Source organism: Pediculus humanus, genomic scaffold (assembly GCF_000006295.1).
Source record: "Pediculus humanus corporis 1103172107391 genomic scaffold, whole genome shotgun sequence".
Taxonomy (NCBI): domain Eukaryota; kingdom Metazoa; phylum Arthropoda; class Insecta; order Psocodea; family Pediculidae; genus Pediculus; species Pediculus humanus.
The window spans coordinates 174,045-190,604 of record NW_002987017.1 but is presented as its reverse complement, the minus strand read 5'-3'; the positions used below and the strand labels follow the sequence as shown (position 1 = coordinate 190,604).

Sequence of the window (16,560 nt, the reverse complement as noted above, 5' to 3'; positions counted from 1 at the left end):
TTCACGATATATGATATGCGCTACCTTACAAAATATTTCAAATTTATTTAAGCTTATTTAAAAAAAAAAAAAAAAAAAAAAAGCGAACGATAATAATAATAATAATAATAATAATAATAATAATAATAATAATAATAATAATAATAATAATAATAATAATAATAATTAAATGATGAATACAGCGTATTAAAATGGTAAATTTTTTGAATTTTCTTTTCTTTTTTTTCCTTTTTTTTTGAGTCTTTAACAAAAAAAATTTCCATGCGTGGGATTTTTAATGCAGTGTTAATTTTTTATAATTAATGCATTTGAAATAATAATAATAATGATAATGATAATAATAATAATAACAATGCGTTTCTTCATTGATAAATTAATTAAATACGATTTTATACAATGTTGCGTTTTTCTTCCTTTTTTTTTTTTTTTTTTTTTAAAAATTTATATAATAATCACAAGCGTATATGAGGCCGGTAATAAACCGTCGACAAACAAACAAACAAACAAACAGAAAATTATAAAATAATAATAATAATAATAATAATAATAATAATAAAAATTATGACGGCCGAAAATAAAAGTTTTACAAAAAATTCGATTATTCGTTTACTGTTTTTTTTTTTTTTTTTTTTTTTTTTTTTTTGTCTGTTGGACAGTGCTACTACAATTATTTATGTATATGTATATGTTTATGTATATATGTATAAAGAACAAAAAAGAACAAAAAGAAAAAAAAACTACCCGAGGTAAATCTCTTTGTAATTAATGAATGAATGAATGAATGAATGAATGACTGAATGAATTTGCTGCTATTGAGGTTTACCTTACATCATACTGTATTAGGAGGGCAATTTTGTTTTTTTTTTTTTTTTTTCGTTTTTCTCTCTTTCTCTCTCTTTCTCTCTCTCTCTCAATAATCATTCCATTACGACACTCGTTTATCCTTTTTCTTTCACTTTTTTTTTCTCTCTCCAAGTTTAAAAAAAATGAAAAATGGTCGTCTAACAGCATCGATTGCTCCCTCGGTCCTGACGTTGAGACAATGGTATTCTGTCCGTTGCTTCCCCTTGTTCTTTTCCAGCCATTTTATCCAAAATAGCTTCTGCTAATTGTTCAAAAGCTAAATCTATGTTTATGTTTGCTTTTGCTGAGGTTTCCAAAAATTTGATACCGTGCTCCCTACTAATCTGCAAAAAATAAAAATAAAAAATTAACAAATGCCTAAACACAAATCGCACAAAAATCATTTTCGTTCTAAAGTCTTTTATAGTAAAAGGTAAATTATACGAAGGATATAAAATAAATTACTCGCGCGTGTTCATTTCTAAAAAAAGAAAATGTGATGATTTAATAATAATAATAATAATAATAATTTTTTATGGAAAAACAACAACAACAATTTATTTATTTATTTATTTATAAACAAAACTGCACCCATTTTAATTTAACGTCATTTATAAATCGCTCAAATCATTCTCATTTTTTTTTTCTCTCTCTCTCTCTCTCTCTCTTCATTAATTTAAAATCGGATTAGATTTTTAATAAACCTTCTGCTGGATTCTGTTGTTGTTGTTGTTGTCTTTGTTTATTTCACTGACCTTGAACTCCACGAGGTCAAATTCGGGAGGAAAAAAAAACGACATGACGATGAAATTATTTTCCAGAGAATTTAAAGAAAAATCACTCGTCAATATAATTTTCATTTTTCTTTTTTTTTCCGCGTAATTTAACGAGAGAGAAAAAGAGAGAGAGAAGAGAGAGGGGGGGGGAGAGGGAGAGAGAGACATTTTTAATTTACAAAAAGTTAAAATTTTTTAGTTAATGATTCGTCTAATAACAAATGAAATGAGAGACTTCGCAGCCTTCACTTAACATTACAACAAGGCTCTGAATTGAGAGGTTCCAAAATTTCTAATAATTAAGATAAGTAAAAAAAAAAAAACTTGGGGGACTACTTTTAACGAAAAAAACAGAAAAAGGTACAAGGTTGGTAGGTACAAGACGATAAATAAATAAAATAAAAAATTTTTCTTCTACGTCATCACACTCTAATAATAAACGACATTGCAATTTTTTTCCCCCATTACTACGGTCACTCTTAAACACGACAACATTTTCAAGTTCATCTATTCCAGGTTTCTACCCGATTCCTTAGGGATAAATGCTCGAATTTCGTTAGTGCTATTTATAATATTTTCCGAAGAATGTGGACCGTACCACATAGTGCCATCTTTCCTGGATGGTTTCTTCTTCTAATAAATTTCCTTTAATTGAATGGCGGCATCATCGTGGCTCCCAAGTGCTGCTGCCACGACGAACTGAATCGTTACTGTTTCCGCCATTACTGTTGTTATTACTATTACTACTACTGCTTTTTTTTTTTTTTGTTTAATGCGTCTTTTAAAAAGTGAAAGAAAACTCGTGACGTCATCTCTTATCCATACATAAACTTTTTTTTTTCTCGATAATTATTTGTTATCATTACGTATTTCCCCTCCCCACCTCCTCCCCCCCCAAACCGACAAATGATAATCGACGAGTTAACTTTTCGATGAGTTCTTAATTTAAAAAAATTAAAACTTTATTTTTATTTATAATCGATAAAAAAATCCGCGAGAAAATTAAAAAGTAATAAAAAAAACTCATAATAATAATAATAATAATAATAATGATGTTCACGATCGTGATGATAATAATAATGATAATAATACTATCAAGGCTTTCTTCACGTCCTTCCGTTTAAAAAAAAAAAAAAACGATTATTATTACGGTTACGTAAAAAAAAAAAAAAAAATTTTTTTTTTTTTATCGATTTTTAATTGAACCGCCATCATTTTTTTTTTTTTTCCCCCGTGAGATTTCACTTACCTCTTCTCCCTTTTCCTTGCTCACGATCCTTTTATCTTCCATATCACATTTATTACCCAAAATCAATTTTTCGACATCTTCGTTTGCATGTTCGTCAATGTTTCTTAACCATTTGACAATGTTTTTAAAACTCCTTTCGTTTGTTATGTCGTAAACGAGCATTATGCCCATGGCACCTCTGTAATATGACGTAGTGATCGTGTGAAATCTTTCCTGACCTGCCGTGTCCCATATTTGTAATTTTATTTTTTTACCACGTAATTCTACTGTTTTTATTTTAAAATCGATTCCTGAAAACAAATAATAATAATAATAATATTAATATATTTGTCTATTCTTCTTTCGCGACCACAATTTTAAAACTTTTTGAACTACTACGGGAATAACGAATAATATTTATTTACATTCATGCGATAATTTAAAGGATGGAAAAACTAAAAAAAAAAAAACCTGACAGAGAGAGAGAGAGAGAGAAAACGGGAACAAAGAGAATCATTAATACTTCTCGAAATGTGCTAAAAAAAAAGAGCCGAAAATACGAAAAAAAAATAATAATACGCAAATGTTAACTAAAAGTTGTTGTTGTTGTCGACCTCTTTGTTTAATAAATCCATTTATTACATTTCCATTAAGGTACGTAATATCTCAACTGTTAAATACACTGTGAAAAGGAGACAGGTTCGCAAAATATAAGGTACCCTATACATAATCCCCGTTCTGAGAAATTGGCCACCACCACCGCCAAAATTTTTCTTCCCTTCTTCTCCTCCACCTTGATTTTGCATTTAAGAATGTGCTGTGTTAACATTACATAAAAGTTGCATTTCAGAAGAAAGTTACTTTGTCCTGGACAAAGTAAAAAATAATAATGACGAATAGATAGAGAGAGAGAGAGAGAGAGAGAGAGAGAGAGAGAGAGAGAGAGAGAGAGAGAGAGATAGAGAGAGAATTTTATCATCATCACATTGTATTATTTAAAATAAAATAGATATTAAAATAAACAGAAAGAGACAAACTTTGCTCTCATGGCATGTATATCGAATAATGTACATTAATAAATTTCATAATTTAAAGTAATTAAGGTTAAATAAAATTATTGACCCGTTGGAAAAAGTTTTTCCCGGTAGTAGTTACAATCTTTTTATATTAATCCAAAACGCTTCTTCTTTTTTTTTTTTTGCTATAAAAATAAACACAACACTTTTAACTTGTTCAATCACTTGTTCAGACAAGAATAATAATAATAATTAATATTTTGTACGGATATTAAGACGTCATCGGTTGTTACGCTTCGTAGTGTTTTTAATTATCGATTATTGGTAATTATAAACGCCCACAATCAATCAATTGATCGTAAAATAACCATTTGCAATGAACGCAACTCTTAAAAACCTACCACACTTTTTTTTTTACAGGTTTTCCTCCTATCCCCACCACCACCACATCGGGAAAATGAAGAGGGGGAGAGAGGGGAGGGGGGAATTTTATTTTTCCTTCCCTTTTCGTGTTCGTACAAAAACTTTAAATAGAAATTTATTTCCGGTAATATATAAAAACGCTTATTGTAACTCCTTCCCACGCGATAGATAAATATTTAGGAAGTTACAAAATGACGTCAAATATAATCCATTTGTAGTATATAAAAAAAAAAAAAAAAAAAAAAAAAAATTCAATCTTTTATAAATTAGATTTATAAATAGAGAGAGAGAGAGAGAGAGAACCAGCTAATTTATATGTATAGATTTTTTTGCTGTTTGTTTGTTTGTTTGTATCAAAATAAAACGTTTCGTGGAATGTTTGAAAACAAGCAAAAAAAAAATTTTTTTCCCATTTATCAAGTTTTTTATTTTTTATTGAGTTTTTGATATCGAGAAAATTATAATTTTGCATATAATTCAAGTAGTTATGTATTGAAACAAGAAGAATAAGATGAAAAAAAAAAAAACAAATGATAACAAATGTTAAATATTGATAATGATGAAATATTTATTGAATTTTCTTGTATATTCGTGATAATAAAACCCCCTCCCCCACCCCCCCACTCCCAAAAACAAAAATAAATCGATATTTGTTACGTTTATAAATTATTGAAGAATGAAATTGAGAAAAAAATAAACAGTTTTTTTTTTTTTTTTTGCAATGTGGGGCCCTAATTTTTTTTTTTTTTTCAATATATTTTAGCATGAAAATAAGTAAACGAATAAAAAAAAAAAATTTTTAATTTTTAATTCACATTTAAACGACACATTTCATTTTATCCATAGACTAACTACTCCACCCTCACCCATTATATATTTAATAAGTTCAACTGATCACATTCTGTTTTAATAAAAATATGACTTGTTATCAACGACAAGCAAACCACTACCATTTGTATACAATTACCTATGCCAATGAAGATTTCGAATAAAAACTAACAGAATTATTATTACACCACTCGATTTAACTTTTGAACTCTTGAAAAAAAAAAAAAAACCTTTTATAAATTTTTTTTTTTTTTTAAAACAAACAATCACAATTATAATTCTTTTCAATGATAATTTTGGATATATATAATTGTAAAAATTAAAAAGTCAAAGTTTTTTTTTTTTTTTTTTCACAAATAGATTAGTTTTATGTATTTAAGTATTTCAAGGTTAACATCAAATCAATGAGTAATTAAAGAGTTGACTTTAAAACTTGTTTTTTTTTTAAACAGTAATTTTGATTGCCCACCCCCCCCACCACCCCCTACATAAAATCACACTTTTAATTTGATATGCATATATATATATATATATATTTATTTACTTATTACGATTTGACAAAATAGTTTTTTTTTAATAATAAAGTTTAATGCACTGAAAAAATTAAAAGCGTGATAATAAAAACTGTATATAATGGAATTCGATAAATATTACTTTTGGTTTTGGTTTTTTTTTTAATTATCAATAATAATGATAAATAGCTAGCTTGTGTGATGATAATAATAATAATAATAATAATAATAATAATAATAATATAAATTCATTTCTAATTAGTTTTTTTCGATAAAAAGATAAGGTGTTTAAAATTTAATTGGATTTGGCGACAACAAAATCGAGTAAACTTAAAATCGGTGATTATCGTAATTAAGTTTCACTTAGCTAAACAGAGCATGAATGGTAACACAACAAAACTACAGAGTAATAATAATACTATTTTTATCATTAAAAAAAATCAAACAATTAAATTGAAATTAATGTATTTATATATATATGTGGAATTTTTTTTTTTGAAATACTATTCGAAAAAACTTAATCTTGTTCGACAATTATTTTCGTATTGAACACACACAGAAAAACGAGAAGGCAGGAAAAAAATTAATATTGTTAATTAATAAGCCCAAAAATTCAATGTTAAAATTTGAAATTGTTAAAAAAAGAAAAGAGGAAATGAATAAACTTGTTAATTTAATCGTTTCAAAAAGTAAGAATGTAAGTTGTCGAAAATGAAATTTCAAAAAAACGCTAAATTACCTACAGTAGGAGTTTTTGTTTTAAATACTTAATTCTTTTTAGTATGAAATAAACAAAAAAAAAGGTTTTCCAATAATAAAAGATACTCAATTAACATTTAAATGAACACAAAATTATTATTTTTTTTTTTAATAAAAGAATATTTTTGTTAAATGATATATATATATACCTAAAAATTTTCAACAGAAATATTTTCAAATAAATTAAAAAGAGTCAAAAAAATTAATAGTCAGATCAAGGACAATTTAGGATTACAATACACTGTCTCTGTCAATCACATTTAACTAACAAAAAAAAAAAAAAAAAAAAAAAAAGATAACCTCTAAAAAACTGTTAAATTCAAAAAGAAAAAAGAAAAACCAAAAAATAACTAATGTAAAAAATCTAAATTTAAAAAAACCAGTGAAAAATAAAATAAAATATTCCATGTGAAATAACAATAATTTGAAATATTTAAAAAAATTTATAAAAAAAAAAAAAAAAAAAAAAAAACACAATATATTGTATATTTAAAGTAATAATAATAATAATAATAATAATAATAATAATAATAATGTTTGATTTGATCGAGAATTATAGAACCCACCCTGTTGATTACGAGACTTTGTTTACAATAAATATTTACATCCAAGTGTTAGTTAATTAAATAAACTTACCTATTGTTGATATGAAAGTCGTAGTGAACGCATTGTCTGAAAACCTAAATAAAATACAAGTTTTGCCTACACCGGAATCTCCTATTAACAAAAATTTAAATAACATGTCATACGTTTTCTTCGCCATTGTGATATCTGTCTGCTAACGTGAGATTGCCAACATTGAAATTTTTGTTAACAAATCACGTGACATCATTTTATCAAAATGGCGCACAACATTTAAACAACTGAAAATTTAATAATGAAACGTTTTTATTTTGTATTAATTAACCGTTAAATTTAATTTTTTAAAATAATTTTTTTTTTTGTAATCGAAAAGGAAATAAAATCGTAAAATAAATAATAATAATAATAACAACAGATTATTGTTGTTTTAATATTTATTGTATATTCTTTTTTAAACAACCCCTAAACTGTATTAAAAAAAAAAAAAAAAAAAAAAAAAAAGAAAAAAATTCACCACGTTTTACATAAGAATCAAGAGATGACTTAAAAATATAAATTTTAAAAATTAAAAAATAATATTTTTAATTAATATCGTAATTTAGTTTTTAACCAATTATATTGTAATTAAATAAAATACCCATTATTAGTAATAAATTAAAAAAAAAAAAAAAACAAAATTAATAATAATAATAAAAATTTCAACCCAGATTTTTCCATCTTTTAAAAAAAAGGAATAAAAGAAAAAACAAAAAAAAAAAAAAAAGAATTAAATAAAATAAAACTAAATAAAAATAAGAAGAAAATAATAATAATAATAATAACAACAAACTAATAATAATAATAATAATATATGATGAGTTAATTTTTTTTTTTTTTTTTTTTTGCTTTTTTCCCCCCCTTTTTTATGATCTGACTTTTTTTTTAAATTTTTTTTTTATAAAATTTTATTTTAAATTAATTTATAATAAAAAATAAAAAATTTCAATTTTTGAACCACTCAAGTAATAATAATAATAATAATAATAATAATAAGAAAATATGACAGTAGTTATCGGATCAAAAACTAAGAAATTTAAATAAAAAATTATTATTATTATTATTATTATTATTATTAATTTTCCCCTCTCGGATTTTTTTTTTTTTTTATTGTCAGAAAATCTATACTAAAATTACTAAAATTATTGTTAGTTAGATATTCTCAAATTTATGACTTTGTTTAAAAAAAAAAAAAAAAAAAAAAAAACAAATATGTCGCCGTCCATTTAAAATTTAAAAAAAAAAAAAAAAAAAAAAACAAAAAAAAATTTAAAATTAAAAATAAAAATAAAAAATAAAAAATTTAAATTTTTTTTCTATTTATTTTATTTTATTTTATTTTATTTTTCTTTCTACCCATTGGTTGGTTTCTTTTTTACCATAAAAAAGTATAAATTTTTATCATTATTATTATTATTATTATCGTTGAAATAAAATTTGATTATTGAGAGACAAAGAAATAATATAATGAGAGGGAGAGAGAGAGAGAGAGAGAGAGAGAAAAGAAAAAAACTCATCTAAAAAATTTTTTCTTCTCTTTTTCTTCTCCCCTTTTTTCCCGCCATTTTTAATTTCTACCTGATGAAATTTTTCCTTCCCTTTCACTTTTAATTATAAAAAATAAAAATTTTTCCGGAAACGATGGTTTCCCTAAATAAACCTTTTTTTAGTTTTAGTTTTTTATAGTTTTTTTTTTTTTTTTTTTTTATTTTTCTTTAATTTTGATTCTTTCACGCCTCAAAAGTTCATTTTTAAAAAAAAAATAGAAATAATAATAATAATAATAATTTCGTTTTGTTGATTTCGATTGAAATGAATGAATGAATGAATGAATGAATGAATGACTGAATGAAAACAAAGAAGAAAGAGCATTTAAAGCCGAAAATTAATCGATTCCTTTTTATAAATAAAAATTTAAAATTGTTCTTCGAGAGTAAAAAAAAAAAAAATTTTTTTAAATCTAATTTTTTTCAAAAATTTTTTATATTCGCGGCCATTGTTTGTTTGTTTGTTTGTTTGTTTTGTAATTAAACCGCCTCTGACATTATCGCGTTTTTATGCGTTGGTTGAAATCTTAGAAAAAAATTAAAGAATAAAGAATCTTTTTTCTCTCTCTCTTTCTCTTTCTACTTCTGAGGACATGCATGCATGCTGCTGTTGCTGCTGCTGCTGCATTAAGTGAAAGCGAAGTTATTATTATTATTATTATTATTATTATTATTATTATTCTTCATCTTCTGAGAATTATCTTTATTAATAATGATATTGTGTGTGTGTGTTTCTGTCTATCAATTTTACCAAATTATTTTTTTTTCAAACAAACTTTTTTTTACTTTTTTTTTTTTTTTTATGATTTTTATGATAATTTATAGAACGACTCGGTTTTTATTAATAAAAAAAAAAAAAAAAAAAAAAAAAAGTCGTTCCAGGCGACGCCCTTCATGGAGGGCTTCTCCCCCTGTCTGTCTGTCTGTCTGTGTGTGTGTGTGTTTGTGTTTGTGTGTGTCAACAACTTGAAATCTTCTTCTTCACCTGTTCTTCTTTCTCTCTCTTGTCATAAGGAATAACCTCACATACGAGAGTTTTTTCTTTTTTTCAATTGAACTTGGACCCAAAAAAATCATTTTTGCATCTCTTCAAACCCAAGGCGTCCAACCCTCGTATAATAAAGCTAAGTTGTCCATGCTCGTCGCTTCCCTTATTATGTAATCAATCTATAAAGTCGCGAGATAAAAAAAAAAAAAAAAATTTTAAATTTAAAATTTCTCTCGATTGTTAAATCTTTTCCCCGTTTCGGGTATAACGTACCTGCTCGTGAACGGTACACCTTCTTCCAGGATCAGGATCTCTACCCTCAAGTTTCATTTGTATTCGGCGCCAAACGTTCATTGCATACGCATTTCTTTCTTGAACGGCTGCAATAAGAAAAAAAAAAACCCAACGTCAATCACCTTTTAAACTTCTTCCTTAAGGAAGAAAAAATACCTTACACGTACCTTTTCCCGTTCTAGGATCCCGATTGGTGCTTTTGGGTAAAACTTCTTGACCCAAAGCAGATTGCCTTTTATTCAATCCTCCGTTGTTTGCATTTTCCTTAAAACTTTTTTCATTAGCGAAGCCAATTAATTCATCGTAAATTTCAACTGGAAAACAAAAAAAAAAATAAAATAAAAAAATAATAATAATAATTAAACCCCCCCCCCACCAGTTTTAAGTAAAAAAAAAAAAAACATGCGTTCAATGAAATAACCTATTTTTTCGGGGAGTCCTTGAAGAACGGAAATAGCATTTTCAATTTCGTAAGTTGAATGTTCGACATCCGGTACGGAGAGTTGTTTCCCAAGGGAACCTATCTCTTCGGAAAAACTCCTGTATTTTTCGAAAAACTGCGGCAATCCAGAGCAACTGAATTCGTCGTACTATCCATCGTACAAAAAAAATTAAATTTAATTTAATGTGAAAATTGGAAAATTGAAAATTTTCCGGGAAAATAACGGGACTTACCCTGGCCATGGATTTTAATAAATGTCTAACTTCCGTCATCAGGGAATGATAATTTGATAATAATTGTTTTAACTTATGGAGTTTCAATTCGTAATTTTGTTTTGATGCAACCAACGATTCTCCAAGCATTGAAATCCCTGATTTCATCGATTCGATATTTTCTATTAAAAAAAAAAAAAAAAAAAAAAAAAAAAAAAAAAATGTCTGGAATTTGTCTAAACATATTTTTTCTAACATTTTATGATTACCTGATATTTTTGCTTCTAATTTTTGTAAACGTTTGGGATCGTTTGCATAATCCGGAGTCATTAATTGCAACAAACTCTCTTCTGCGGGGGAAACGTATTCCGTACAACCGGCTAACCACGCACAACTTTCCTCACATTGTTCGATTATCTAAAAAATTAATAAATTTCGTAATCGCGTTTGTCGAAATTTTTAATTTTTATTAAAAAAAAAAAAAAAAAAAGTTACTTTTTGCATGGCCTCGTCGTTGGACAAAGCCTCCGAAGTTCTCGTTCTCAAAGCTTCGTGTCTCAATATGGATGCACAAGTATTCGCCACGACGGTTGCCAAAGCTTGATCTTCGTCTAATCTTTTATCCAATTGCTTGACGGATGATTCGAAGGCAGCCATCACTTCGTGAACCGCCGGATTTGCTCCCGCTGCCCATTTCAAACGTTGCTCTACGTTTCCTATAAGGGTTTTTTGAAGCTCTCTTGCCTCTCTCAATTTCGGTTGCAATAGCATCAGAGACGATGAGGATTTCCTTACTTTGGTCATAAACGACGATCGATCTAAAATTTTTTAATTGATTTTTTACACTGCACCGAACGGTTTTTACAACAATCAAGACATAAACTTACTTAACGTCGTTAAATTCGTCGTGAACGATTCCTGCAATATGTCCTCGTGGTACCAACTGTGAGCCGTCAAAAGAACTTGCAATCTCGTTAGACAAAAATTTTTCGAATCGGCATTTTGCATAATCAAAGCCGCCTTTTCTTTTTGTCTGTATACACCTTGCAAAGCATTCGACAATGATGACGCTTGAGATACGGCATGATTGGTTGTTAAATTTTTATGCAACGAAACGTCAATAGCTCTGCGACACAAATCCTCCAAAGGCATTTTTCCATCCAAGCTAACGTCTCGATCTTCAATTTCTCCTGTAAACAAAAATAAACAGGAATAATGAGTCAAAACTAAGTTCATAGATATAATAAACCACATACGTCACGACAGACATGAACAAGAGGCAAGTACAATGCAACTCACCGGTGACATTAAGTCCTAATCTTTCCAACAAAAAGCATAATGATATGGCAAGTGTCTGAGACGTGACGCCCAGCATTGTGCGAGACACATATTCCGCCGTAAATCTTCTAATCGGTTTATTTAATCTCTCATCGTCATGTACGACGGGTGCTCCGACACCTCTGAAAGCTTTACCAGCTTGGTTACACAATTGGAAAAATTCTTGCATCGTCTGAATTCTTTTTACTAAAAATATATCCTCCGTTACGCTTCTCGTAGCTTCGTTCAAAACCAAAGCCTGAAAATTTGTAAATTTGGTAAGTTACGATGGTTTAGGGAGCATTGATACGAAAAGAAATTTTTTTAGATTACCGTAAGCATGTTAGCTTCTCGTAACTGATCGACTTTTTTCCACGATGGCGGAGTCGACAAAGCGCAAAGCGTCGAAGTCAATTGACTTCTTTCGACTTGTAATTTTTCAAAGAGACCATTGAAACCCATGAGGAGCATTTGTCCCGGAGATTTGGTCGCATCAGTGCATGGCCTTTGCAAAAGCATTTCGAATCTCATTCTGAGGAGAGACACGGTAGCCTGAACATCACTGTGGGGGGACTTGGGAAAAAATAATAATAAATAAATAAATAAATAAATACACGACGCTATTTCTTCGGGGAAGGTTGATTTTTTAATTAGTATAAAATGCTCACTTTCATTCCCATTATGAGACAACGTAAATGCAATTTCAATTGTTTTTGCAATTCGTCTAAAGTCACTCCGGAACCCTTTACGATATCATCGAGTTCTTCTACCATCGACAACATATCAGGGTGCTCGGTTTGCATCCATTTTAACGCTTCCGGTAAAATAATAGAATGAAAATTATAATTTAGCTCCTAAAATTAAAAAAAAAAAAAACAATTTTTTTTTTTTTGAATTACGACTCGAAATAATCGAAAGTAAAAATTATAATTGATAAATACCAGCAAACTGTGAAAAATATTGTGAGCTTTTTTAAGGCATCCGATGACGGATTCGACGGTGGTGTCAGCGTTAGAGTTCGTAACGGCGGATTGAGTCGGCAATTGAGAAGTCATATCGTTAATTAAACCGCTGACGACATACATTTCTTCCAGCCATCCCTGTCCCTCTTTCAACCTCATCCCGACCAATTCCTCTTCCGCACCTGTTTAATTAAAAAAATTAAATTAAATTCGCCGAGTGTTTTAAAACTAAGCAGTAATTGGTAGTAATGGTGAAAATTGTACTTTTGGCAGCGACTTCCATTTGTATGAACCTTCGATTGATGGCACACAATCCGGTCAATGTCACCAATTCAACAGCGAGCCCTGATTTTTTATCACTCTTAGCAAATTCGACGATTCTTTCTTTTATTTCCTGATAACTTTGTTCGTATTTGACTCGAGCTTCGGGTAATCCTTCGCTTTGCATTCTTTCCAAACATTTACTTAATTTATTTTGCGCTTCGGTTATGGCACCTTGCAGTGAAAATGTATATGCCATGATTTGTTTGGCCGTCACTTGACAATTGGGACGTTCGACTCCGTAAGTTTTTTGAAATTCGGACATGACGCTTCTGCAACTGAAATTCAAAAAAAAAAAAAAATAATAAAATTTTTTTTTAGTACCATAAATTATTAATTTTTTGTAACGAAAATAAATAATAAAAATTTACACTTCAACATTCATATTATCGATTAATCGTTGCGTCCACATTTTATATTTAAAAGATCTGTGATTTTCAAAAGAACTAGGATAAAGAGCGATGAGTCCAGCATATTCTCCTAGAAGGTCGACACAATTCCTCGTTATCTGTCGCTGTTGTTTATCCAATTGTCCCACTTCTGATTCCGTTTGATCGCACTGCAAAAAAAAAAAAAAAAATTATTTAATATTTAATATCGATTTAAAATCTATCAAACGCGATTATTATTTTACTTTAAATTGTACTTAAAGCTAACTTTTTTTCTGGTCGAAAAATACGTAAGTACACGCTCAAATTATTCTTAATAATTATTTTTAAAAAATTTATAAGTTTAGAAGGTAATTAAAAAGTTTAATAATAACACAACAACGTTAAACAATTTACTCTAATTTTTTTTTTTTTTTTTAAATAAATTAAAAACCTCCTTAAACTTATAACGAGTGTGATATTGAAATTTGAGGGTTTTTTTTCCAATGATTTACTTTTAAAATTATTACTTGAAAAAAAAAAAAAAAAAAAAAAAAAAACAAATAATTGACAATAATTATAGTTTTGAATTGTACCTGAGTCACCATGTTGCTTTGTCCCGCAGTTTGAAGAAATTCTTTTACCAAATCAAAAGTTTGAAAACTATCAGGATACAATTTGGTGCTGAGTTGTTTGATCCAATGCGACAACATTTCTCCTTTCACGTACGATAAAGCAGCCTAAAATAAAAAAAAATTTTAATTAAAAAAAATTTTCGCCAATCGAGAGATTTGAACGAAAAGGACATCATCATCGTGAATCGGTACCAACCATGTAATTATTTATGTCCTTGTTATAGTCTTCAATTTTATCCTTAAGCAATTTCATCGTGGCATTGCGTGCTCCTTTGGCTCTAAGTAAAACCGAACACCTTGACGCCAAATGAAAAAGCGGATGTTTGTGACCCTGAGCCTCTGCTTCCTTTACCAAAGCCATTTGCTGATGCGAATCCGCCAAATTTTCTTCGGCTTCTTTTAATTCCTGACATTTTTTCAAATATTCTTTCAAATGTTTGACAACTTTTGGTATGACGTTAATTATCTGATCCCTACACAAAATAATCATCAACGCGTTAAAATATTATTATTTTTAAGACGATGGTAGCAAAATTCTTTTCTTTTTCTTTCTTTCTCATTACCTATTTTCTAACCATTCCGCTTTCATTTCCGTTACTCGTACGACAAACATGGCTTTTGTCACTTCTCGTTCCAATGCTTTCCTACTTTGTTTAGCTTCTTTAAGTATAGCTTCTCCTCCTCCGTACACGGCTCCTACAAACACAAACAATTAATATAATTACGATAAAAACAAAAACACATCTAATGAGTTTTAAATTGAGGCTCACCGGTGTATCCGGTTTCACTTCCGGGTGTCCAATCGATGAGCGGATCGTAAACGAAAGCTTCCAAAAGTGGCAACAGGGTGTCTCTTCCCTTTTTAACGATTTTTAAAACGTGCTCGCAAGCGATTCGAAATTGACCCTGAAAAAATCGACAGAAAATTTTTTTTTTAAAATGGCAACGACAGCAACAAATCGTACAAGTTTATAGGAAAAAAAAAAAAAAAACCGTTATTTATTTATTTATTTTTATAATTTAAATTTTAATTACAATTTAATAAATTGAATGATGGTAAGAATCAAATCAAATCAACATCGAATCTCTTTTCTTTAGTGGTGGTATTATTATTATTATTATTATTAAATAAAAAAAGAAAATGATCAGTTGTCGGTTGGCGATTGAACCGGCCTATGGAATATTCATGAAGTTAAAACGTAAAACGAGAATGACTCGTGCGCTTTTAACCCAACGCAACAACAACAACAACAACAAACTTGTTGTTTAATATTGTTTTTTTTTCTTTTTTTTTATTAGTTTTTATCTAAATCCAATAAAAAAAAAATTTTTAGTTTTGATAATAATAATAATAATAAAAGGTGGTTAAAGTGAAGTGAAGTCATAACTACGGGGGTGTTCGTAGTAATAATAATAATAATAATAATATATCGAAAATATAATTTTTGTCGCGTGTGTGTGTGATTTTAACTTTTGTGTAATACTACAACAACTAAAACTACAACTACAACTACAAAGACCATAAGTTATCCATTTTGCCATAATAAACAAAAAAAAAAAAAAAAGAAAAGGTGCATAAAACAACATTTAATAACAAATAAATAAATTTAAGGTTTGAATTTCCATCAAATTGATTTTATTAACTATATATCGTAACAAATTTAACCTGGAAATTATTTAAACAAACATTTTCCAGTTTTTTTTACGCATTTAAATTGATAATTATTATTATTATTATTATTATTATTAATATTATTAATAATTTGTTTTAAATAATTAACCGCAAATGAGATAAGTTTTTTTTTTTTATTTTTTTTTTTTAGCGATTTTTGTCTCTTCGCAGACATTTTAACGCGCGCTTAATAATCGTTAAAGATTTCAATTAGGAAACAATGTATGTGTATTTGTTAACAATTTCTTCTTTTTTTTATTTATGTGCGGTCAAATTTATTTACCCGAGTTTTATTATGTTAATTGACAACGTTTACGCACTCACGCACTCACGCACGCACTTACGCACTCACTTACGCACTTGAACCGAATAGAAAAATTTAAAAACTTCGAGTTGTGTGTGTGTGTGTGTAAATAAAATCCCCAAAATCCATGCATTATTATTAATCCTCATTGAAATCCGAGAAATATAAATAAATAAATAAATAAATAAATAAATAATAATAATAATAATAATAATAACAAGTAGGACAACGAGTCCTCCATTAATAAATTCTCCATTCCAAAGGGAAAAATCTAAATATTCTATCCATCTCCTTGTTTGTTCGCATTAAAAATTTTTTATTGGAATTACTATTAATAATAATAATAATGATGATGATGATATCGAAATGCATTTTACTAAGAAAAATTTCCATTTTTTTTTTTTTTTAATACGTTCAAATAATCACGTGTAAGAATGTGCGTGTGAGTGTGTGTGTGCGTGAGTGTGTTGTGTAAGGTTAAATAGTAATAAAAAA

General features: G+C 27.9%; 2 protein-coding genes across 2 annotated transcripts; both read right to left on the bottom strand.

Annotated features, from left to right (window-relative positions):
• Positions 1-1,001: 1,001 nt before the first annotated feature.
• Positions 1,002-7,148, bottom strand: Phum_PHUM042170 (uncharacterized protein; the record flags this gene model as incomplete). Its single annotated transcript, XM_002423147.1, has 4 exons — positions 1,002-1,187; positions 2,869-3,086; positions 3,506-3,567; positions 7,018-7,148. The coding sequence occupies 4 exons, from the start codon at positions 7,146-7,148 to the stop codon at positions 1,002-1,004; spliced, it is 597 nt and encodes a 198-aa protein (XP_002423192.1).
• A 2,491-nt stretch (positions 7,149-9,639) lies between these two features.
• On the bottom strand, positions 9,640-15,612 carry Phum_PHUM042160 (uncharacterized protein; the record flags this gene model as incomplete). Its single annotated transcript, XM_002423146.1, has 19 exons — positions 9,640-9,717; positions 9,812-9,918; positions 9,994-10,146; positions 10,254-10,422; positions 10,508-10,668; positions 10,756-10,903; positions 10,982-11,304; positions 11,374-11,676; positions 11,786-12,062; positions 12,137-12,376; positions 12,472-12,657; positions 12,745-12,947; positions 13,030-13,364; positions 13,458-13,645; positions 14,051-14,194; positions 14,286-14,562; positions 14,653-14,785; positions 14,860-14,995; positions 15,574-15,612. The coding sequence occupies 19 exons, from the start codon at positions 15,610-15,612 to the stop codon at positions 9,640-9,642; spliced, it is 3,600 nt and encodes a 1,199-aa protein (XP_002423191.1).
• Between the last annotated feature and the right edge of the window lie 948 nt (positions 15,613-16,560).